The sequence below is a fragment of the Phoxinus phoxinus genome, assembly GCF_949152265.1.
Source record: "Phoxinus phoxinus genome assembly, chromosome: 3".
NCBI classification, from domain to species: domain Eukaryota; kingdom Metazoa; phylum Chordata; class Actinopteri; order Cypriniformes; family Leuciscidae; genus Phoxinus; species Phoxinus phoxinus.
In genome coordinates, this window is record NC_136878.1 from 19,445,179 (window position 1) to 19,471,813 (window position 26,635).

The 26,635-nt window shown below is 36.3% G+C and overlaps 3 protein-coding genes across 4 annotated transcripts; 1 reads left to right on the forward strand and 2 right to left on the reverse strand.

Moving 5' to 3' along the window:
- Nucleotides 1-1,141: 1,141 nt before the first annotated feature.
- On the reverse strand, nt 1,142-6,217 carry arpc5lb (actin related protein 2/3 complex, subunit 5-like, b). The gene is made up of 4 exons (XM_079606777.1): nt 5,844-6,217; nt 2,244-2,315; nt 1,965-2,141; nt 1,142-1,791 (listed from the first exon to the last, which is right to left on the reverse strand). Exons 1-4 carry the CDS (start codon nt 5,982-5,984, stop codon nt 1,729-1,731), a joined length of 453 nt encoding a protein of 150 aa, XP_079462903.1. The 5' UTR covers nt 5,985-6,217; the 3' UTR covers nt 1,142-1,728.
- Nucleotides 6,218-7,183: 966 nt separating this feature from the next.
- Nucleotides 7,184-18,590, forward strand: zmat5 (zinc finger, matrin-type 5). 2 transcript variants are annotated; one of them, XM_079605989.1, is made up of 5 exons: nt 7,184-7,568; nt 8,869-8,931; nt 9,033-9,113; nt 9,283-9,394; nt 17,295-18,590. In XM_079605989.1, exons 1-5 carry the CDS (start codon nt 7,442-7,444, stop codon nt 17,437-17,439), a joined length of 528 nt encoding a protein of 175 aa, XP_079462115.1. In that variant the 5' UTR covers nt 7,184-7,441; the 3' UTR covers nt 17,440-18,590. The 2 variants fall into 2 exon arrangements, with proteins under 2 accessions (XP_079462115.1, XP_079462116.1); XM_079605990.1 differs by having other exon boundaries at nt 7,227-7,568; nt 9,283-9,476; nt 17,295-18,159.
- A 2,028-nt stretch (nt 18,591-20,618) lies between these two features.
- Nucleotides 20,619-25,974, reverse strand: cabp7b (calcium binding protein 7b). The gene is made up of 5 exons (XM_079605988.1): nt 24,976-25,974; nt 23,664-23,807; nt 23,167-23,279; nt 22,618-22,765; nt 20,619-21,375 (listed from the first exon to the last, which is right to left on the reverse strand). Exons 1-5 carry the CDS (start codon nt 25,082-25,084, stop codon nt 21,248-21,250), a joined length of 642 nt encoding a protein of 213 aa, XP_079462114.1. The 5' UTR covers nt 25,085-25,974; the 3' UTR covers nt 20,619-21,247.
- Between the last annotated feature and the right edge of the window lie 661 nt (nt 25,975-26,635).

The window sequence follows — 26,635 nt, forward strand, 5'->3', positions numbered from 1 at the left end:
TAAGGTGTAGTAATGGTGATTTTTACCAGTTCCTACTGTTGTGGGAGGGAACATTTTCAAAAGTGATGTAATGGTCAGAATACTCTTTCTTTATAAGTTAAGGGGTTCTAGAGTTGCTAGTTGAACATACTTGCATTGTCCAATTGTGTCATGTGTTTTTAATCACTTAACTGTTTTGTCTTATCTGTTGCCAAATTATATTTGATGTTTGTTGTTAAATGCAGAGAAAAAAAAACAGTGATGAAACCAAAACATGCAAGCTTTTTGTTTTTAAGAATGCTATTTAAGAATATTAAAAAGTTTATGACTGTTTTGCTTCATTTTTGGTGTTCCTTAATACATTCTATGAGTAAATGTGCACTAAAACAACGGATACAGAAGTGATTAAGAATAGGTATCGTGATATTTTAGATAAAAAATCTAAATGATAGGTTTAATTTTTTTGGTTTAAGTATTTGTTTATGCTAATTTCTTCCTTTTAAATTATTTTTTGCCATCATCTCATTTACTTAACATTTTTAAAACACTAATAATTTAACGCTTGAATTCTTTATCAAGTCTCAGAATTCATATGAATTTTAAATCCAATATAAATGTTGTGATTCACTTGTAGCATTTAAATGACTGATTTTTACATTTTGTATTTTATTTAGACACAATACTATATGATTTAATAGACCAGTTATTGGTCGTAACAAATTTTTAATATCAGTGCATCCCTAATTAAGACTGTGTTGTGAAACTCGCCAAATATTCGATTCAGCCCATACACATGAAAAACCATTTGACATTTATAGATGAATATACAGCTCCTGGTCCTTGTGCCGCCCAGCAGTGAGATTACAGCACTCTGTTCCATGAATGATATCCCTGGGGCTCTAGTCTTGGCATGATGGAAGTTATCAGTATTACATCCTTCAGAATTCTTTGAAGACCCCTTTATCTTCTTTTCCTGATATGTATTATCTTAATTACCCTGCCCTTCCTGCTTCTGTAGGTCACCATCCCGATAGAACTGTCAAAGAGGTTAGACACGTCTGTTGTACAATATTACCATTTTATTATATGGGCGATGAGGCAAGTTCTGTTCATACTCTGCATAAATCATATACTAAAACTAAATCAAACACAGACGACAACATAAAGGAGATCCATTTACTTTATTGTAGCAGGCACTTTACAATGATTCCCACTCTACCCCTTTGGTGTACACATCACTGGTTCCATTATTAAACTTCTGCACAAAAAAACAAAACAAAGGAGTATGGGACAAAAGATGTGAAATAAAATATGAAAATAAAACATTGATTAAATGTAACTAATCAAACAACAACCTCATATGTACTGACTCGCTTTTGGTGCTCACACTCACCTGATCTTTATTCACCACATGTTACTCATAGCACGTACACCGGGGTTGTTTTGTTTTCCATTTTTTCCCTCAAAAAACCCATGTCGGATTGAAATCTTTTTTTGATGCCAGTATATCATAGAATAATTTATGATATATTGACATATGAACATTGCTTCACTTTTACACAAGCATATTTTTTTCAGTTTGAAACAAGTGCTTTGTTGTTTCTCTACCGTTTACAGTTTTTTTTCTTTCTTCATCAGGGCAGTAGCATTCAAAACGATGGTCTATGTTGTTTCCTTTAAGTAACAGGCAAACCTGCCTCATGTCCTCTGCGTCTCTTAGCGACATTGTTTCCAGGTCTGCTCAGGTAGTCATACAGTCTTCCTGGCTGTCAGAACACGAACAATAGAGCCTAGTCCTCCAATGGCAAATGCCTGTTATAAAAGATAGGGAGGGAAAAACATGCACCCCACATTAAAGTCACGTTTTATTCATGTTAGATATAGCCCACTAAAAATGTGTATTACATATCTGATGGTTTTGTACCTACATTGTGAACTACTGACTTAAACAGGACAAACTGAGTGAACAAAATTCTTGGGTTTACCTTTTCATGCCACTGCAGCAATATGGCACTGCTATTTTCTACGGGCCTCTCAAAGCCTTTGTAGATATACTTCATAAGAAGATCGACTCCATTCTTGTCGAGAGATTTAACAGCGGGCTCTATATCGCTGCCCCTAAATGATGTCAGAACCTTCAATACCACAGTCTGAGCTCTTTCCTAGGAATGAAAGACAGAAAAGATGGTGTATTTCAAGAAATTGTGCAATATGTGCTCAATGTACTTCATTGTAAAAAGACGTTTTGTTAAAACTGTCTGTACCTTTATTGCAGGGTTCTTGCTGTTGATTGGAGGGTTCCTAAGAGCAATATGAAGGGCTGCCATCATGTCCCCTGTGCATTAGAGCTGGTTAAGGAAGACAATCAATAGCCTTAGTTCTAACCATACCTACAGTAAATAAAAAAATGAAGCTTTAAATTTTACATAAGCTGGCTAGGGGGAACTAGGTTTCTCAGATGAAGTTGTCACAAACATATACACGCACCCTCAAGCTGAACCCTAAGGAATTTCTCAAAACAAATGATTCTTTTAGACGGGACTAAACTCTCAGGAACACGGATGATTGATTGTCTGGTACGCTGAAGCCGCTTGCCACTACATTCTCCAACAACTGTGAATGACACCGTGCATTAATATGATAGACACACGGCTAACCCTAGTTTAATTTCAGTCTCGAAATTAATTAATATCAACTTTTAAATCTAACTATTCAAATTTTAGATGCTGTGACCTCAATAATAAAATTAGAAAGCCTCAAAATAGAAGCAAAACAGAGATCACTCTTGAGTCTCAAGGCACTCGTCTTCAGCGCCCTTGTGTTCCAGAATATTTTCTTAATCTGGGAACTTTTTGTCCCCAGATGTACTTTTCTCACGCTGTGCTGAGGACATTCCACCTAAGTTTGGAATTGTATATCCATCACCGTATTTCTTTTCTCAATTAAAGCATTAAAATATGAGACTGTTCGTTTCTTAGTTGCAGTATAAATTAACATTTCACTCAACTATTCAGAAACAAAATAAAGACATTAATTAAAATGTCTTTATTTTGTTTTCACGACAAACACCATGAAAGATTTTACAAGGTGGATCTGTCCACATGTTTTTAATTAGGTTGTCAGAGATACCCTAACATTAACTTCTTAAAGACAACCGTACACGTCCCAAAATAACCAGTCTCAGAGAACCATAAATGAGAATTCAAAAAGATCTAACACTCCACTCTGGAACATCCATCCATCAAAGGTTTGGGGTCAGTAAGATTGTTTTTTGAAAGAAATGAATAATTTTATCTAGCAAAAATGCATTATATTGGTCAAGAGTGACATTAGAGACATTTATAATGTTACAAAATATTTATATTTCGAATAAATGCTGTTCTTTTAGAATCCTAAAAAAAGTGTATCATGGTTTTCACAAAAATTAAGCCGCACAACTTTTCAACAGTTAATAATGGGAAATCCTTCTTGAGCAGAAAATTAGCATATCAGAATGATTTCTATGAGGTGTTACAGTGATCATGTGACCCTGAAGACTGAAGTAATGATGCTGGAAATCAAACTTTTCCATCATAGGAACAAATTACATTTTAAAAAAATATTAAAATGGAAAACAGTCATTAAATTGTAATGTTTCACAATACGTAGTAGTGAAATATTGTATCATTTAAAACATGTTTTTATTTATTAATGTATAAAATTGAGTTAATATTATTTTTATAAAGAATTTAGGTTATAAAATCCCCCTTTTCTACCCCGCATCAAGAGTGTGGTAAATGCATGTACTGCCAGGGATTCATTCAAAACGTCAACAAACTCAACAGGGAGTATGTAAGGTTCCTTTGGGACCTCTTGTTTTTCAAAGTGCTGCTCAGCGCTTTATAATAACATCTTGCAGTTCAGCAAGATCAAGCTTTTTGCATTCTGCCCCACTGCACAGAAGAAGTGCTGCGAAACAAGTCAGATACTGATGCCCACCAGTCAGACAGACCATCACACTCAAAAGCTGCACATCTAGCCTGAGAGTCTCACGTTAGAGGACCTTCACATGATACTCTACTGTCCATAGAAAAGGTTAATGAGTGCTTATTACAGGTTTGAGACTTTAAGTGGGAAACACTGGAACAGTGAATCTCCTAGTTGTGGCATGTGAGAGTAAACTGCATAAAAGATTCAGTCTCACATGTTTCAACTGTTCAACCAAATCAACTCAAGATAACATCAGCAGGAACTTACTGAACCAGGTACCATGGTAGAGCAGAGAGGAAGAGGAAGCCTGATGCAAATCAAGAGGTCTCAGGGCAGTGGCACAATGAGGGGAGAAGTCATGAGGTGACGGGCCTCAGATATGGCAGCCAAATTTCATTTGACATCCTGCCAGGGCTAAATCCCAACCCTTTAGACAGCTCAGAGAGGGTAGTAACAGCAGAATGAATTATCACATTATTGGCAACAACTTTTCATCCAAAAACTTGAGGAGATCATGTTCAGGCACATTTCACCTGTGAGCAAAACTGGCACCATGGAGATCACAAACAGACAGGAAGATCACAGAGACAATCACACCATTGTATACCTCAGCCTATACAGTTCAAGGAAACAAATGGCAACGTGACAATAGTGTGTGGATTCACAACCCTCCTGGACAGGTTTATATACAGTGACACAATGCAGACGACTGTTTGCTTCAAATGCCTATTATGATGAGCGCAGTCTAGCCTAATTGGAACACTGTGACATAATGATGTATCTGAAATGTCAGACCGCTCTTGTTCTCAGCAGCTGAATAAATTACCGGTAATACAATACTACATTATATTATACAAAATAAAAGTTGATATTTGGTCAGTTTAATTAAATTTTCAAACACAAGCCACTTCAAATGAAGAGAAACATTTCACTGCTTCTAAAAACATACTACCCATCAAGTGTTGAATGCAAATTAACTATTTTTATCCTATTGGTTACATTTGAAATCAAAGGATATTTTGAGTTTAAGGGTCTAAAAAGAGTTTCTGGTATATTTTATACAGAGCTCTCAAGTGTAAATAATTTAATTTTTACATGGCTGTTGTAAACATTCACATGACCCGAGCTGTTACTTCCAGTTTACCTCTCTAAAAGATAATGTCTGTCTGTTAAAGCTCCATAAAAGGTATTTAAAATGTCATAATAAAATATGTACAATTTATGATAGCTCAGTCTCATGAAAAGGACTTGTGACCAGTGGAAAAACAATTCCATTTAGAATAACTTATTAATTTTTATGTACTGTTACATTAAATGATCCCCCTCACAAAAAAAAGTAATGTATTGTTTGGATCTTTCCTTATTGACAATTGACCATTGGGAATTTATAGTTGTTATCAGGCATAAAACATGCTTTCACAAACTTTAAAACCTTTTAAAAATGACACATTTGTTGCATTGGCCTTTTGCATTGGCCTTTTCAAAGAGTAATTATATATATATATATATATACATATAATCGCTAGCCAGCATTTTCGATTAAATTAATTGGCAGCTATAAAGTTGACTTTCCTCTATAATATTACGTAAACTAATTATTCTAATATGCTGATTTGGTGCTTAAGAAACATTTCTTACAAATATCAATGTTAAAAATAGCTGTGAAGCTTGATATTGATACCTATTTGCATTTTATACGTTTAACACAATTGTGTCGTTGCAGCTTAAAAGAACACAAAACAACGCGATGTTAAAATCTTGTAAACAAGGCAGCACAATCATCACGTCATCATGCCCAAGTACAGTACCGAGCGAGGCTCAGGCGCGCGCTCATGTCACACGGGCTCACGTTCATGTCTCAATCCCCAAAACCGTTGCGCTCATATTAAAGGATATTGCCTGATAAGGTTGTCGACTTCCGCCGCATCAGGTCCTTGCTGGTCTGCAGCCTCATCGTGATCGTCCACGAATTTATTCTCGTCGAATTCATCAATGTCCACCTTTCTGAAGCGCGAAGACAGCGTGTTCTTGGCCATCGGGGCCAGTGTCACTCACCAGCGGTCCCGTGTGCTGTAACAGCGTCTGTGCTCCGATGGGAGATTTCAGTCTCTGGTTATAGTCGACGTCAGAGACACCACATTTAAAAATACATCCAAAGATGGACGAATAGATTAGTCAAAGTGGGTTGCGTTCACCGTGTTATACCGCCGCACACCAGCACATGAGCTGTTTCAGTGTGTACCGATGATGCAGAGCTGCATATTTAATATGAAAGGTGTGATAGCGAAGCTTGAGTTCTACTGCCACCTGCTGATCAGGAGTGTGTGAAGTGATTTTACAGTTAAAGGAACAGTTCACCCAAAATTAAAACTGTCAATATTTACTCTGGAGAATGTTAGGGACAACCAATATTCACTTTCTTTACGTCTTTTTTCCACAGCCAAAGTCATCATTCACTATAAGTATTTGTTCAATTCTTGGTCGCAGCTGTAACCGGTGGGAAGTCTTTTTCCTTTTCCTTTTTTCTTCCATTAGTTAAATAATATAATGCAACATCAATTATGCAACTAACTATTGCTGTGCATTTCACGTCCTGTGATCATATGGCACAGACAGAGTAATCTTATGAATACATTAATAACAGACCTAAATATTAAAAATGTATGGTAGTTATGTCTATTATGATTTTTTTTTTTTTTTTACATGCTTCTATTCTGTTTATGGAGCTTTTTTTGACAGACACAGACATACACATCAAGATAATCAAGATAGTCTGCACATTAGCTGATGACTAAAAACACCAACAATTGTTGTCTTTTCAAACTAAATTCAGTATCAAATGTAAATGTGGAATGAGGCGTTTGTCTGATTCGAATAGGGGATACTAGATTAAATAATTCAATGTTTAAAATAGGAAAACATGAAACGGGTCAGTGAATTATTGTGATCAGACAGAATGTGAAAAAGAACGGTTAAAACTTATTAAGGAAGTAAGAAGGGTGTTTCACATATGATCATTTAATATGAAAAGCCTTTTGAAATAGCATGCAGAACAATCTAAAATATATATTGCTATTATAAAATATATTAAAGAAATAGGATTAGACTGCAGAATTTAGTGTTATGTATGTATGTATGTACACTCCAGTTCAGTTGGTGGCGGTAATGCACCGAAAGTTGGTTTGCCAACCGCCATTTAACACCATTAGAAGAAGAAGAAGAGGAAGAAGAAGAAGAAGAAGAAGAAGAAGCTATGAGAAGAAGGCGTTTGTCCGCTAGAGGGCCCTAAATACGTCGCTTAATTCTGAGTCTGCGCAGCCAGCATGTTATTATTGCCGCCATATTGAACTGGCTGACAAAAGTAACATGTGTTTAATCCTGGTTTAATCGAAGACGACATCGAAAATTCATATTGATATATATATTTATGTTTACTTAATTAACATTTATTTTAATTTAGGTCTGATTTGCAGTCTTTTCTGCATTGAGAACAATGGGGAAGAGGTATTACTGCGACTACTGTGACCGCAGCTTTCAGGACAACCAACACAACAGAAAGAAGCACCTGTACGGCGTGCAGCACCACCGGGCGAAGAAAGCCTGGTTTGACAACTTCAGAGGTAAGTTACTCGGGGCATTCCTGGGATTCGGTGCCTTTTGTGGCCGCAGTCTAAACTTACTGCCTTAAAATGTTGAACAATATCAACTTTAAACCTGTCTTAGTCATAAATAACATAATTTGAATTCTAAGCATTATTTAAAAAATAATTGGAGACATTTTACAGGATTTTGAATCACCATATATCACAATTTTCCATATGTTCCCAGACATGTGTATCCCAATTGTATATATTCTTTTCAATTATTATACCATAAACCTGTCATCACTTCTTTGGAAGGAAAACAACCTGGAAAAGTGAGACTTATTTTAATTGTATTTTTTTTAAACCAATTTTATCTTTCAAATTTGATGTGGTCAACCTTAGTATGTCCACCCTGTTAAGGAAAAAAATATAAAAATGTAATTAAAATAAGCAATTTTAAAAAACATGCAATTATTAATTAGATAAACCTTATAGCTTTTTTTTTATTAGACACGGTGCAGTGGCTGGTTTTAGGTCAGAATGTCCCCTCAGAAGACCTAACAGAGTGGACACTGAGAATGTACATAGTTGTGAAAGTAATAGGCCTATATTATGTTTAAAGTTGAAGTAGTGTATTTAAAGTTCTTTGGCAATTTTTTACACATTGTTTCATATCTAAGTCCAGTTCAAACTAAACTAATTATGTAAACTTTTTGTATGTGAGACATAGGAAATCATCCATTATTTATACCACATGTCCACTGTCCACCCTGTTTAGCATCTTTTTAACAATAATGTCGTAAAATCAGGCAAATAATGGAGTATCAATAATGCAGTATTTTAAAAAGTATGCAAAAATGCCTTTTAGGCATTTGAATCTGAAAACCTAAGATTATGTGTTTGTGAGAAGTACAATTCACACACAATATGCACATTTTCTGATAACTTATTAACTGATATCTTTTTAAATGGAAAAAGTAGTTTTTACTATTAGTATAATACTAAATTACTATTCATAAGTTTTTGAAACTGTTGTTAATTTGTCCCGAACAGGGTGGACATTTTTTGATCTTCCAATTCAATTTAATTTATTTTGTTTAATAAATGGTTAAATGTATTTACCCAAGCCTGACCAAAATAATTTTTCAAATGTTTTACATCACCCTATCATGAATACACGAAATTGTCTTTTAAAAACTGAGTTTGAATTTCTACATTTTATGATGGCCAAAAGGCACTGATTCTGAATACCAGGAATGACTCACTCACAGAAAACAATACACAACAGCAGGAGGTTTTAGAACGATTTTTAATTTTTTTCAATTTTTATTTTCAGATGTTGCCACAGTTTTGAATGAATTGCGGAGAAAGGAGCCTTGCAGAAAGTTTCTTACTACAGGTAAGACATTTGACAGAGTAAACCGATGTGTTGCTTCTTTAGTTGAATATGTTTTCTTTTATGAACCTGATAGTGCGCTTGTTTCTCTCGCTGCCTTCCAGGACAGTGTGTATTTGGTACAAACTGTCGTTTTTCACACATGTCTGAGAGCTACATGCAGATGCTGGAGCAAAAGATTGATGGTGAGGTGCTACAGTGATCTCCTGATGCCTTTTAGGTGTATCAATTATCTTTAAGCCATCTTTTAAAGTTGACTGAGAAAGCATGCTTAATGCTGATCAGGCTGTTGACATACACTTATACATTTTCACTATTTGTTAAACTGAGTACATTGTTGTAATTTCCTGTCAGATGAAAAGCGACGGAAGGAAGACCCTGAACAAGGTAGATCATCTACTAAGCGCAGCATTGATGAATGGCTCTCCAGAAGAGAGAAGAAACGAGCTGCTTTGACATCAGGAAGGTACTTGGTGCAGGATACTGGACAGAATGGTGATTTGGAAAGGCTGGATTGTTTCCAATTAATGTTTCATTCACTAAGATGGGTAATCCGGGCTCATGTCTCATTTATTTTGATTTTGATGTTGACAAATGATCAGTTCTCTTAGGGATGCACCGATACCAGTATCTAGGGGTGCACGATATTGGAAAAAAATTACATTGCGATATTTTTTTCCCCAACGATATATATTGCGATATTGAGAGCCATAACTCCAGACTAAAGACAATAATTACCATTCCATGATATTAATAATTTCACTAATAAGCAAGCTTCATTACAAGTGACAAAAAGGTCACTTAATATTTTATTCCAAAATTAGAACATTTCTGTAAACACAAAAGCAGAACACATTTTTAAATAAAACCGCAGCTTTACACCAACCCCCTGATTGGTTTACAACAATATAACTTAAAATAAATATATTTTTTATAAAACAACTAAAGCATTTTGGTTCACAATCTTTTAAGTCAACTTTTCTTAGCCAAAGTGCCAAAGTAAAACAGTGTTGGTGTTGGTCATCATAATCATATGAAATAAACAAAATGATATAAAACTTTAATATATTTTGTATGAAATCTTCTAAACAGATTAGAGAACATGTTTCTGTAAACAGAAAAGCCGGTCACATTTAAACAGCAGCTTTACACCATACCACCTGTCAGCGTCGCCGCTCCCACCACGCGCATCAAGAGCTGAGGGGGCACCAAAAAAATAGCCTAATGAAAAATCAATAATTCTAATGGCGATATTATTTCAGTATAGAAATACAGACATCCCAAGTCTCCCGGAAGTTCCGGGAGTCTCCCGCATATTGATAGCGGCTCACTGATGCCCGCGAATTAGTTAAAATCTCCGGAATCTAGAGCAAGCGCGCCCGCGAGACAGAGACTGTGCTCCAAACCACGCAGCGCGTGCACGGCAGAGAGAGAGGGAGGGAGAGAGAGGGAGAGAGAGCAAGAGACCGCGCGCGTGCGTGCCTCATGAAGCGCATGTAATGTCTCCTGGTGCTACTGTGCTACTACCCTTCTATCGCTCACTCGCACATCGCGATGTCGATGTTAAAACCGAATATCGTTCAGCCCTACCAGTATCGGGTATCGGGTCGATACTGAGCTCATGTACTCGTACTCATAAAAACGCCCCGATACCAACAACCGATACCAGGCAGCGTGTGTACAGTGTTTGTGTCCAGACAAAGAATCACTGACAACAGAAATTGTAATGGGGATAAAAAAGAAGGCTGTTTATGAAGTAAATTTATCTTATTATTGAAATATTAAAGAGAATATAGTAACGCCTATATAGCTGTGGTCCGCGAGCTGATAAGAGAAAAACGCGCAGTGGACTGAGCGCGCCGCGGCACAGACGCGCGAGCTGGTCGAGTGCATCAGACGTCAGTGGAAAGTTTGTAGTTCAGTCGGATGTCAATGGCAAAGAAAGTAAAACGAGGCATGTAGCTTATTATTAACGATAACTGACCATTGAGAGAGAGAGAGAGAGAGAGAGCGCGCACTTCTGTTGAATGCTCTTGATTGCTGATTGTTCACTCAGCACGTTTTATTTGGATTAAAACTAAATCGTATATGCAAGCAAAATATGAACTGTTACCTTATTTATGTTTAACCGACGAGTGGTTGCCTGCATTATTACAGGACATGTGCAGGTCAAGAAGTTACATGAACTTCAAACATCCAAAGCGCGCGCCCCGTAAACCAGCGTCTCAGCGCGCGAATCCTGAATTGAAGTCTTTCACGTCTTGCGCTTGTACGGATGAATTCACACAAAACTATGTAAAAATGCCCGTATTGGCGAGTATCCTGATAAACAAAGTCTGTTATATCTCAAGTGAACAGACGGTATATTCAAATGGGTCCGTGCGTTCGGTCTTGAAGGTGAAGATCAGACTAAATAGGCTACCTTTTTTTAACTTTACAAAAAGATCCATCTATATTTAATTTATACAGTAATGAATATGCAGTGCATTAAATATATATTTGATGATCAAATTAAGTTTAAATTTAATAAACAACTAATATGATTTATATTCTTTTGGTTTCTCTACCAATACATTTAAAAATTACAAATGCATGAATTAAAAATTAATTGAAAATTAAAAATACAGGTATCGGTTATGGTGTCGGTATCGGCGAGTACCAAAAATGAAAGTATCGGTATCGGACTCGGTCTGGAAAAAGTGGTATCGGTGCATCCATAAGTTCTCTTCCTCGGACGCAGGGCTGGAAATGGCTGAGATTCACTGGAGGGGCTCTTGTTGGAGTTTTTTTTTTCCAGATGTATTTAAATATAACATCTTCTATAATAACATTAAACAAATTTAATTTTTCCACCCCCCTATGCATCCTGATAAAATTCCCTTGGCCTTTGGAATTAAAATAGCCCCACATCATCACATACCCTTCACCGTACCTAGAGATTGGATTATCAGGATGCATAGTATCCTGCATCCATGAAATAACTGGTCTTTCAAAATAAAAATCTGCCTCTAAAAATTAGCCATTGTTTAAATTCACCTAAATATTGTTTTAGACGGCTAGCTGTAGTCTCGCGCTGAAGTCCCGTGGGAACGCCCGTTGTAGCCGGGAAAAGGTATTGTTGAAAGAGTGTGAGGCTAGTTCTTCATCTGTATACTCGGGTTTGAATAAATAAGGACGACCATCAAACTCAAAAGCCTCTTCCATGTGTTCAAAATCTTCTATATTCTCCATAGTTACGTTACGAACCATTTCTTCTTCATTTGTGAGCAACTCCGATCATCACTCTTCACACACACAACGCTCCTCCCATCTGCACACTGCTATTTACTAGGGGTGTAACGATACCTTCATTTCACGATACGATATTATTGCGATACTCCCAAGACATATGATAAAAGGTTAACAAAAAATGTACTGTTGATTAAAATGCTAACTTTGATATTACATTGTGGGTTTAAATGAACAGGTTTGGACTTGGTGCTTGTAATTCAAGGACAATGGTGACACCAGAATAAAAATATTCATGATTCTGAAGCTGACCATTGCATTATTATACATTATAATCAACATTATATAGTAGTTTAATGTAGTACTGACACTAAAACTCTGAAAAAATTTTTTTTTCTTATACAGTAATTTCTATTTTGGGTGAACTATCCACGATACATATTGTCACTATCCACGATACGTATTGTTGCATTTTTGTATTGCGATATATTGTGGCACGATATATTGTTACACCCCTACTATTTACCTTTTCCCGGCTACAATACAACGGGAGTTCTCAGGGACTTCAGCGCGAGACTACAGCTAGCCGTCTAAAACACTATTTAGGTGAATTTAAAGGGGTCATGACATGAGAAACCAAATTTGCCTTGATCTTTTGGTATATAAGAGGTCTTTTCACCATTAAAACGTCCTGCAAGTTTCATAGCTTAAGACGTCCTCCCCATTATAAACGAATCATTTATTTAATCAAGCTCTAAATACAGCTCGTTCTGGATCCATGGTAAGAAGTGACGTCACGGTACGAAGTGACGTACCGGCGTTTGCATATGACCGCCTCCAGCACAAGACAACTACGCTTTAAGCGCAAGGCAACTACGCTCATTTCGTATCATTGTCGCGCCCGCCCGCTGCGCGCCTCACAAGCGTTCAGTCGACGTCCAGCGAGTGGGTCTGTGTACAGGGAAATTACGATGCCACGCAGATGTGCTGTTCCTGGATGTGGACAAACAACATCTTTGAATACGCTGCAAAAGATCCAGACGTCAGGGAAAAATGGATGCACTTTATTTTTTGCGGACGTCTCAGTCACGGCAGTGTTAGTTTAAGCGTGTGTTCTATACATTTGAAGGATGACTGTTTTGAGCTTTGCCAGAAAACTGTTGCTCAAAGATAAGTCCGTGCCGTCTATTCTGGGCTCAACATCGACGACGCAAACTGTAAGTAATGTATTTAAAACTTTAAACTACTTTTTAAATACGCTGAAAGATCCAGTCGTTAGGGAAAAAATGGATGCACTTTATTTTTTGCGGACGTCCCAGTCACGGCAGTGTTCTATACATTTAAGGATGACTGTTTTGAGGAAAAAATCCCAATATGATACTTGGCTTTGCCAGAAAACTGTTGCTCAAAGAAAAGTCTGTGCCGAATATTCTGGGCTCAACAACGACGACGCAAACTTACTTTTTACCATGGCTAATATAAACACATTTGTATAAGAGAATCTTGAAAATATGTCGCCTTTCTAGTAGGCCTACATGTGATAGAAAATTAAAAATGTTGCCTTTATCAATGCTGCATCTTCAAATATGGCCTGTGCATGCATTTTTGTCCGTGGTACACCCTATCATTTCATTGGAATTAGTTAAATAATGTTAAACTGTTAGCAAATTAAGCTATAGGATAATTATGCAACAATAATCCGTTTTCAAGTGTCTCGGGTTAATTTTTTTTTATTAATTCAAAATAGTTTCACTTTCCATGTGGACACGGGCTGATCCAGTCTTCGTTGTCGTGGTGATGGTTCATTTTCCTCTGATTCCGGCTCAAACATAATAAGGTTTTATCATTGCAAGAGCCATCGCTTCGCATGCATCACCCGCTATTAAACAGTTGCGCCGAATCCACAAATGTTCTGGCTGGGGGCGTTAATAATTGATGCATAGGCACTGACGTTAGCCAATCATAACAGTGGGCGTTAACACTGAACTCTTAAAGGGGAAACACCCCCAAAACAGACTGTTTGAATCAGAGGATGAGAAACAGGGTGGGAAAAGGTCATAAATCACTACATTTTAAAAGTTTTTTGTAAAAAAAACTATAGTAATACTATATTTGCACCTAAGGGAACATAATAATGGAATAAAAAAAACCATGTCATGACCCCTTTAAACAATGGCTAAGTTGCTAAACCCATCTTGCTGTCATGTAAGGACCCTGTTCATGTTGGACAGACATTTTAATTAGGGGCCAAGCACTGAAGGTGCGGGCACCTATTGTATCTGTTCCGGTTCTTATTCTTCTTCTTTTTTTTCTTTTTCTTCCGACTGGGCGTCTATGGCAACCTATAGAACCGTTTGCGGGAAACTTATGAAAATTGGCACAGTGATAGAGGACAGCCTGAACTATCACCATAGCAAATTTGGATTCTCCAACTCATTCCCTCTAGCGCCACCAGCTGTCCAAAGTTTTACTCATGTTTATGCTAATAACTTTTGAACCACAAAAATTCTTTTTTCCTCTGATTCCTGAGCTCATGACGATTCGACTGCACCCTATGACGTCATTTTCCGTCATAATAGTTTTCCCGCCATTTTGAATTTTCCGAAAAACCTACTTTTTCGAACTCCTCCTAGGCCGTTGCTCCGAATTTCACGAAAATTGAACCAGATCATCTCCAGACCATGACGACAAAAATGTATGGAAATCAAGTTGATTCGAATAACCGTTCTCGAATACCGCGCAAATACATTTTACGTAGCACTTGCAAAAACAGACGTAAGACTGTATCTCCACAACGCTTTGTCGGATTCAGACCAAATTTGGTACATGTCGTCACAAGCATGACCTGAGGCTACATGCTGCGTTTCTGCACAGCGCCACCTACTGGTCCGGAGATATGAAAAATTGCTTATTTTGCTTATAACTTCTGAACGGTTTGTCCAAAAATCATAAAAGTGGTCTCGATAGATTCAGGGCGTCATACTGAGTTGACTGATATATAATCTTCCCATATCGGCCATTTTGGCTGTCGGCCGTTTTGAATTATGTGCTAAAATGCTGTATTTTATGAACGCATGAACGTATTGTTACGAAACTCAGTATGGGTCATCAGTACAAGGCCCTAAATGTACTCAAAAGATTATGAGACAGTGCCACCTTTTGGTCAAAAGTTATAATGAAATTTCCAAAAATGCTAATAACTTTTGAATATAGAATTCCTATAGTAATGACACTGATCTCAATAGATTCCTTGGGTTATGCTGAAACCATCGATACCAATTTTGCCATAGTCAGTCAAACTTCCTGTCCGCCATCTTTATTTTCTTTTAAAACCTACTTTTTCAAACTCCTCCTAGACCGAACATCCGATTTTCACCAAAATCGGATCGTGTCATCTCCAGACCGTGCCGAGTAAAAGTTATGGATTTCGTGTCGATAGACAAAACCGCTTTTGTATACCGCAGATGCAAATTTGAGGCATGATGCCAAAATGACTATTCAGGCTTTATATCTGCAATGCCTTGACATATTGACACCAAACTTTGTATGTGTCATTTTCACTTCACTCTGACCACATCACATCAGTTTCGTAATTGCGCCACCTATTGGTCGAAAGTGATAATCATATTTTTAGTTGTTGTTTGTGATTTTTCAACCATTTTGCCAAAATTCATCTTTAAATGTCTTCAATTGCTCCTAGCTGCAGTTGGTCTCACACTCCCAGCCACTTTGGCATGTCTCGTCGTCTTGCTTGCGCTTGGCCCCGGTGATTGCTGCTTGCAGCTATATTTGCATTTTGTGTCTGTTAATTGGCACAAAAACACTCATTATTAATATGCCCCCATAACTGCCGCTTTAGCTGAGTGGGAGCTCTGGGCATTAGCGGTAGCAGCTCCGTGTTGCAAGCATCAATCCAGTTCGGGGTTTTTTTCTATTGACAGTACTCACAAAGGTATAACGATCAAGAATAACTTAAAAATTGTCCGGAGTTCTCCTTTAAGGCATTAAGATAAATTTCCAAAATATGTTTTTTTCTCTTTTATTCCTCTTTACAGTCAACTTTAGCATGGGTGTGTTCACTTATGCTAAGCACTGTAATAATATTAACTTATGCTTTTTTTTTTTTAAACAGTGGCTCAAATGGTTAAAATATAATGTTTTTATCATTTATAAAAAAAAATTGAGGATGTTTCCATAGACATTGGAGTTTTTTAAAAACCATGTTGCTGCCTAAACATGTTCAGAATTGAAAGGGTATTAATGAGTTGATCTCCCCCTCATTCTCACAACCCGTTTCATCACATGAGGTTATTATGCTGTTTTTACTCAGTGAGCTGGAAATTGAAAATCACAATTCTTTTGTTTGAAACCGAGATCACAATTGTCAGCTATAATGTAATTTGGTAGCGGTGATGACAAAATGTTAGTTGTTGCAGTCTAAATATATTTAATTTATAAAATTATATTTATAAAAAAATATTTAACGGATTTGAATGAATTATTACAAAAAAAATAAAGACTTTTTTTTAACTCTATTTTGATTGCTACTGTATACTTAAGTGTTTATATCTGATTATGAACTATAAACTTTATCTCAGCACTTCTGTGATAATTTTTGTAAAGCTATTTCATACCTATACATGACAGCTGATCTCTCCCTGGTCAGCGGCAGCACCAACGCTGATTTGAATGTTCCGCTTTATTCGTAGCTACGTTTATCAAAATGTACGGTAATTTCCCTAAAAAATCGAACCAATTTGAACTGGAACACTGCTCCATATATATTTCTGATAATTCATTTGAAAATTAAATAATTATTGTCAAATGCGATAAACTCCTATGTTATCTGTTTTTTGGGGTTCAGTATTATAGTAAATACAGAGAGACTTTAAAACCAGTTTTATGTTATGATTGAACATGTTGCTTATCTTTATGTATGAGGAATTCCAGCTGCTTTGGTGCAAGTGTGCTTCAGAGCATTCAAAATACATGAACAATCTTGTTTTAGAGGTCACCTTGACACATTAAAGTGAGATGCCTGCAGCTGTTTCATTTGCATAATTACCTGCATATAGGTTCCAATACACACACATGCTCTTGAGCTCAGCCGTTTAACCTGTTACTCCTTTTATTTTCAGAGTTTTAAAGATAGAAGAGGAAGAATGCCCTGAGATCATCGAGATACCTCCGTATCTGCTGTCTATTCCAGATCTTCCTCCATCTCTCCATCCCCCACCACCAAATGGTGGTTGGAAAGTTACACTGCAAAATGAATGGGGTTGAAATGGAGTTTGTAAAAAAAAACTTTTTTTTAATGCTTTTTTTCCCCTCCAAGAATATGCTTCTAACTGTTACAAAACCATTTAATCATTTTTTTTAAGTGAAATCAATGTACATATTTGTATGGAATTATATATCAATAGAGATTAAAGTGCATGCTGAAAGAAAAAGCTTTTTTATATAAATATATTCTGGAAAAATTCAGTGCAATTAATTTCATAATATGGAGTTGTAATTTGTGTCTGTTAAGGCGCTCAGGTAGGAGTTAACATAATTGGTTGCTTTATCAAGAAGTTGAGTGTTCTCAGGCTGAACGCTATTGTTTTTGTCTGCCTTCTGTGGTTTAGATTGAAATTCAGATGAGGCAAGCGGTTTCAATTCAGTCCTGATTGCTTGTTGCAGGGACATTTTGTACTGTTTGCTTGCATGGACTTAGTAAACTCCCGTTGTCTTCACTGATAAATGTTAAGCTTGACTGCGATGAATTAGATTTACAGACCTGGTGATGAAAAGTCCTATTAGATACGTGTTGGAGCAAAGATAAAATTAGTCGTCTGAAAAAAACATGTCTAGTAGTTGGTCTAGTAGTTTAGTAACCAGCATCAGTTGTATACAGCACATGCAAAAAGAAAGAAAGATAGCAGACCCGTTCTAGCAAAGCATGTATTTTATAAGTGTATTTGTGTGGAAATTTGACCAAATAAATTCAGCTAAACTCATTGCACTAACAGTGTGATTTCTGTAATGTCTCTGATACTCACAATTTGATTTTGCTCTCAAATGCAAGAATATAGAACGTGTTGAGTAATGAAAAAGACCAAAGAAGAAGCACCACTGTTTTAATTCAGTTGTTCACATGGTACATTTAAATGTAACATCAGCACGTTTTTGGCACATCATAGATTCAAGATGGTGTTCTAGGGCTACATTGATGCAATATAAAGTTACTTACATTGTATATATTACTGTTACATCACTACATTAATATAATTATGTGAGCTAGTTTGTAACTGCCAATGTGTATCAGCCATTGTGTAGTCAAATGCAATAGATGTCATTTAAGTAAATGTGCTGTAATTTTTCCATGTGAAATAAGATTAATTTATATTAAAGTAATATGGGGAAAATACAAAAATAAAACTATATTTCATATAATTCTAGGAGTCTTACCCATTTATTACTCTGATTGAAAAAAACATATTAAATTATAATTGTGTTTAAAAAACAATTTGCACAGCAGGTCACATGCTTGAGCTTTGGAAATCGAAAGCATGATATGTTTCTGATGTCCTGAAATCAGTATCTCAATTTGTATATCACAGTAAATTGTCATCAAAAAGCATAGGTTGCATATTTTGAGAACATAGGCTGACTTTAACATTACACAATACAACATCATACAATTACAAATGCATGCAACTGCAAAGAAACAGGTTTTCGTCATTGCTTCTTGCGCAAAGGTCGTGCCATTATGTCAGCATTACCTTCATGTGTAAACAAAGCAGCAAGTCAGAATGTCTGAGTTTGCTGATTACACATTAAAAATACCTTCTGTAATGTAACATTTCTCTGAATCAAGTCTTACATGTATAATGATATGTTTCACTTTACAACCTCGTTCAACTAATGCAATACTCTGAAAATTGTAATCATATGCAGTTGCAGATTCATTTAAATGCTTACTCATGACAGACATATATTATTGTTTTTCAGTCAGAGAAAACGTATTCATATCAATTAAGTGTCATCTGTGATCTAGCACAAGCACATGTGAATTCAATACTGGGAAAGTGCACAAAAATATAGACTTTGGACAAACTTAATACACACATAACACCATCCAACTTACTGTTGAGGCACTGAGATTACTGACAAATGCATAAATTACAGATATGCTGGATGCATACATTTATTTCAGAGTATGCATAAGCCAAATATTGCTTGTTACCATTAACTCACACCAAACTTAAAGCTATTAGGTTCAAAAAAGTACTTTTGAATGATGTGTACTGGTGGTTCATTCCCTTTGAGTTATAAATGCATAAACTTAAAAGAAATGAAAGCTTTAAACTTAACCTATAATTTTCTTGTTGGCCAGGACAATGTGGAGACATATTAGGGTAACACTTTACAATATGGGTTCATACTTCTATCAAATTCTGTCATTATTTACTCACCTTCAAGTTGTTCTAAACCTGTATGCATTTCTTTCTTCTGAACACAAAATAAGATATTTTAAAGAATATGGGAAGTCAATGGGGTCTACCACCGGTTTGGTTACACATATTCTTCAATATATACGCATACAACTTTTTTTGTATGCGTTTGTAACAAGTTTGTAACAACTTGACGGTGAGTAAATAATAACAGAATTTTCATTTTTGGGTGAACTATCCCTTTAACATGAACTAAGAATGACCAATACTTCAAAAGTATTAAGTAATCTTAGTTCATTTTTAATTTCAACATTTACTAATACATTCTTTTTTTAAAAGTTGTATTTGTTAGCATTAGTTAATGCACAGTGAACTAAAATGAACAAACATTTTTTATTAACGTATTTTCATTAACTACCATTAACAAACAATAATACTGTAATAAATGTATTGCCCGTTGTTAGTTCATGTTAGTTAATGCATTAATCAATATTAACAAATTAAACCTTATTGTAAAGTGTTACCCATATACCAAGTAAATGATGAGAGAAAGTTAATGGCGTGACTTATAAATAAGGAATTGAACATTATACTGATCACAACACCCCAAAACAATGAAAACCACTCATTGTTGAAGAAAATAATGATAATATTGATACAGACTAATTTACTGACAACACTGATGTTATCAAAATGCTAGGAAACATTTCATGCAAATATGTAATCATATGTATTAACACTCAGAACAGTTATATTGCAGGATATCGACAAAAACATAGAATCTGAATAGTCTGTAATATTCAGGCATTTTCACAATACTTTTTCTCACACAACCAGTAGACAAATTAATAAAATATCTGACAACAAACAATCCTGAGGGTCAAGACTGGAAGAAATACTGTTTTTGCAAGTTAACAAAAGACAATTGCACAGGTTAGAATCAGTAACACTTTGGGTTGTCACCAAATTTACACTCTATTTTCACAGTTTATTACTGGTAAATTTCTACATTCATTTTCTTTTTTTAGTTGCTCTGAGCCTAACTACTCTTGGTGACATAGACAAATATTATTTCATCTGTCATGTGTCTTTCTGTATAAACAAATATCCCAAAAGGTGAAACCGGTGGTGTTTGGGACCATGTTTGTAAAATAAATACTGTATCTAAAACTATGTACCATACATGATCCGCTGACACAACGTTGTTACAAATTGTGGAAATATTTTTGTCAATGTCATAATGTCATGTTATATAATGACTCTGACACAGTGTTAATATAAAGTGGATTACAACTATACAATATAATATAATTTGAAGTATGATGTGCTACATTATAATAGATGTCTACTTTGTAACATAAGCCAAGAAAACATGTAATATTTTATAGGACAATGATCATTACTAATTTGACCTTTTGACTATGACCATGACACTTTTAAACTAGGCCTATGTTGTTTTGGGCTAATTCTTTTTTTTCTTTTTTTTTCTGTCCAACAACAGTCTGTCTTTACCTTGAGTTTATAGTAGAATGAAAGTGCAGCCTTTGGTGTTTCTGTAAAACTATGATCATTAGAAACTAGTTACATTTGGACTTTTTTGCATTTTTACCTTGTTTCCTTTCATCAGTCATTTGTTGTCTTAGAAGCAGAACTGTTCATTTCATTCCTCTTCGAAGCATCTGATTGGCTGCGATGAGCATGACGCTGATGATAAATGCAATGGCGAAGGCACAAATCAAGCTCTTGCGCACACAGGTGTGCTTGACTTGTTGCATGGGACTTGCTTTGAGGACAAGTTGAAGAAAAATAGAAGAGAAAAGATTATTATAGATGGATTTTTTTTTTCAACAGATATATATTTATAAAACATCGGTCCTTGAATCTGATTGTCCAACAACTCTAGGACTTTTCTCTGTTTGTATCACTCCACTTAAAGTAGACTTTTCAGTGCCTGTTTCTGTAGGTTACATAGTTTCACCAGTAGGTGGCGACAAATGAATGTCTATATAAGTGAATCAATAAATCTGTCGCTGTGTCTGAAATCACATACTGTATAGTAGCTACTACATTTGGTTTGCAACTTTTTTCATGACCAAGTATGTTCCATATATGGGTAGGATGAATGAAATTCGGACGTAGGGCCTACTACATCTGCGATGTTGTCACAGTAATGTTGCGTCGCTCCACCGCCATTCACAAATCCTCTCCAGTGGCCTCACGGGATAGTAAAGTGTTTATTAAATGCGCACTTCAAAATCTTGGTGGAAGTAGGTCATCCGGGTGATTTTCGCCTACTGTTTTTTTTAATATGTGTTCAGACATCCTAGTGTGCGTGAGTCATTAAATCATTCATTCAACAAATAAACGCTAGAAACCGAATACAAACTTTACACAAACTTGCAAACCAGAAAACTGCCAATATTGTGTTTAAAATGTAGGCCTATGCTTTAACTTGCTGTTTATTAAGCTGTTAAAAGTAATCACACTCGCAATCACACTGTAATGATCTGGCTGCTGTGGCGAACATTATATTTCTCAACTTTGTCCTCAAGTGGGTTTTAGATTTTTTTTTGCCTCATTTAGATATGAGTATAAACATTACAAAAAGGAATGAAAATGTAACAGTTACTGGTATTCAGTAAAAATAGATTTTTCTACCAAAGGTGAGGTGTGCAAGTTCTCAATTGCAGATACACTCAAGTTCATTTGCAGATACACTCCCCACTATCCTGCTTCAAACAGATTTATGAGCTCCTTTATTTCCCCAGGACTACCAACAGCATATATTTCAGCTAAAAATAGACCGTTTTTCTACACTACAGCGATGGCCTCAGTGTCGTGGGTTTTTAATGGAGTTGACAGACAATTTTGATTGACATGATAATGCCCAGACACTTCATAATGAAACGGATGCGTGGGCACACACAGGGAACGCATATGCTAGAGGCAAACAGGTCAAGGTCAATATATCATGTTTGTCACAATTTTTTTTTCTTCTGAGAATTGTTAATATATGAATACTTACTGTCAATATCTACTTGGCACTCGGGGCTGTTTAAGTGACTCTCCTCTGTCATTATAATGTTCTCAATGTCTTTCATAGTCAAATGGTCACAGAAGGTGTCATACAGGAGTCTCTTCAGCTCATCCACAGTCAGCTTTTGCATATCACACTAATGACACAAGGAAAAAGAAGAGTAAAAGTGACCTTTTCATTAAAGGAACAATGTTTGAAATTCTGAATGTTCCTGTACATGATTATATAACCACTATAAATGATCAGCGGCTAGTGCACAGATGCGTTATACTAAATAGCACATTTAAGAGAATATTGCCTTTTAATGGACTGAAGCATTACTTTCAACATTAATTTTAATTCAGTGCTATTACTGCCAAAGGAATGTCAGCAAGTTAATTGTAGAGTGTGAATATCATAATCTTCTTTCCCACCTGTAATCACAGGAAGTCACAGAACAATGGGACAAAGTAAAGCCGAAGCCAGACAGAACTAATCATTGAGAGTGACTATATATGGGGGAAATAATTGAGATTATTTCAAAGAAAACCTCCACACCTTCCAGAATATGGAGTCAAACTCGGCTCCGTGGAACCTGTCAGGCATACCAGCTGAAGACAGTTTTGGTCCGAGAAGTGCTACGAACTCTTCAAAGTCAACCTGACCATCACCTGCAAAATAAAAGATACGAAACACACGGACCAGCTTCACTGTTACCCTTTCTTGTGGGAGATCGTAATCTTGCGCTGATCCAGCAGAACAGCCAGACTCTAATCTTTGAGTCGTTATCAGAAACATCAGGCCTTTGTTCAATGATTCACAATAAGCATTACAATATTGAATTGTTTTGCTCTTGCAGTTGGTTCATATTGAATTTGCAATTCCGCAATACCTCTCTGATAAATGTTCCCATAACAGTGCATAGATCTAATCAGAACAAGACGAGTTAATAGTGATCCAGAAAATATCACATAATTTAGTGAATGAATGCTATCTGCTGAAATGTGCAGAGCTTGTGTGGCCAAAACATGAAATGTTTGTGAGGGCTGATATACCATCCATGTCCAGTCTCTGAATGATCACCTCCAGCTCCACTTCGTTTGGCATGTAACCAAGAGACCGCATGGCTACTCCCAGCTCCTGTTTGGAGATGAATCCATTCCCATCACGGTCAAACACCTTAAAGGCTTCACGGATCTCTGCAGATGCGCAAGATACAATGCCACGTCACAACATACAATGCCTCATGATTCTAATATTAATGGTACCATTAAGTATATCAGTATGCCTGATTGGAAAGTTGAACCACTTTCTGACTTCCTCCGAATTAATCACAGGGGGGAAAATTGGATAAATGAGTGCTATGAATGAGTGTCCTTTAAATATCAGGAGACAATCAAATAAAACATTAAGAACTGTAATTAAAAGTCATTAATAATAGTCACAAGTACATTTTTATGTAATTCTGAAGATATTTTCATTTGACAAGCCATATTTTCATTTGCCATGACATCCTCATAGTGGATATTATAGAAAAAATGCAAAATTGCAAGTAAATCATTGCAATAGTCTGTTGACATTTAAATAATGGGAACACTCTTTGGTGTAAAAACAAACTATATTTGTCCAGCTAACATGGTGTAAAAATAGGACACTATGGACTTCAATATTGCTAAAGCAGACATGAGATTACATGTGGTATCTGAGTTCATATTCTAAAACAAAAAGAAAATGCTTTAAAGAAATTCCCCATATCACTATTTAATTAAGGAAAAATTAAGAGACATGCCTCTATCTCTCAGGAACTGTCATTCAGGTCTGTGTATCACATGCATGCACATAATTGAATGCTGTACACAGAAACAATATGTATAAAATCACACAAAATGTGATTGGACAGAATTGAATGGTTTGTTAAATAGTTTACATTGATCTTATATAATGTGAGCATAAATGATTAGCAATTTGTCATTTATTAAATGTGACTTTGTCAAAAGATCCTGTATTATTTGTAAATGCTGAATGTCATACAAGTGATGAAACACTACAGTCATTTGCGACATTTGTATATAGATATGAACGCCCACCTTCACCCTTCATATTGCAAGCTTTGAACTCCATGTGATGGCGTTTGTTCATACGCTCATTTCAAAACCAGCATAATCTAAATGAAAATATGCACAATTCGTGGTAGCCTTTACATGAATAAAATAAAATAAAATAAATCAGTAGTGTGAAGGAAAAAAACAAGCACGTGGACAGTAGAGGCTGCCGCAGGGCGCTCTCCGTGGTGCTGAAACCAACATTCACAAAGTACTGTCCCCATAGATAACGTCTCCGTTTAACTTAAAATGAAATATCACTTACCCTCCACTTCATCCTCGGGGAGGCTGACGGGAGCCCTGTAGGAGAGGATATCTGGAATAGAGCAAAGTCCCCTGTACATGAACCTGGAAGTCACAGCACGCACGGGCATTTCTGCGAGGACAAACCAACGCTTGTATCCTGATCTTCATATAGCACCTGTAGTTCGGCCACTGCAACTTTACTACAGAGCGCTCTCTGGAAGCTCAAAGCCAACAATCAAAACGCTTGTCTGATTCATCTTCATCCTGTCTTATTGTGGCCCAGGTGCTATTAGTCACTCTGCACACTCATGCAGAAATGATAATTCATTCGATCGATTGCGGATTGCTTTGCATCAGGTGCAAAAACTATTGCCATATGATTTCACGAAACATTCAAACATTCAAGTATTGCCATTCAGACGGAGATTGTATGGTACGCGTATATTGCGGGAAATGTCCCCCTTGTTCTGCACATCTTCAACTGGGTTTGAAGGATAAACGTAGAGCATCCCAATGGCTGTTCAAACACAACGTGCTGTCGTTTCTCCTTTCGATTACGGTGGCTCCATTAGCTTATTTACTGGGAATAAATCTACACGATGTCCACAGGAACCTCCGTTCGAGTGCAAGAAAAACCCCGAATTGTGTCACATTATACTAATGCGCATTACCTCCTGGGCATCACCGCCTCCCTCACGCGCTTGATGCAATCCTACAGGTAGTCAAACGGTCTCGAGTTATACAAATCAGAATATACTGAAGAATTCCAATCACCGAGATTTCTAACATTCTAATCGTTTTTGTCCATTAGGTATATCGGAGAAAATGTGGCATGTTCTTAAATAAATGACAAAGCACACGAAAAAAAGGGATCCTCCATTACAGAACAACAAATAACGTGTTGATTTACTACTGGAAATTACTGTTACAGTTTATTTGCGGAAGCTCGAGATGCTAAACAAAAATCCAAGAAATGTCTGCGCAGATGTGTCCTCGGTGAGGTCTGATCCACGAATGCGCGAGCGCCTGGTGCATGATGTCCCTTCAGCCAAAGTCACTCGCCCACTCTATATGCGCGCGCTAAAATGCGCTTAGATTCCAAAGCTCACTTTCAATCAAACTCTTTCAATTTCCCTAAAAGCTTTTATCTTTATTTGTGTTATTTGTCTGTAACTTATTGAGTGTGTACTGATCTGAAGTTCTAGGGTCGGTCTGTGTATATTCAGGGTTTCTACTCTATGCTGTGTATGGGTCTTTATCATTTAATGAAGTATTGTAGGCTAAATACATTTTATAATAAATTTTTTGTGACTTGCAAAACGAATAGAGTAGAGCAGAACTGCAGCTCTGAATGATTTCAATTGAGGAAATATTAGGCCTATTCTTAGCGCTTTCCTTTGACAAGTGGTGTCTTTCTTTTAACTGCACAAGAAAGTCAGATATTATTAGAATATCTATAAAATATAATATGTATTTTAAAATAAAATGTGTGTTTGTGTATTCTTATGCATTATCACTTGGATTTTAAATAAAGAGAAATGTTGCACAAGTAATCGTTTCTATGTGTACTGTATGAAGGTTGTTTTGCATGTGTTGAGGGCAGGCAGCAGCTCATTATTCTGGTTCAGAATGTGCCTCCCTGTCTAGGCTTTCAGCTTGTGGTGTTGAACTGTTTGACA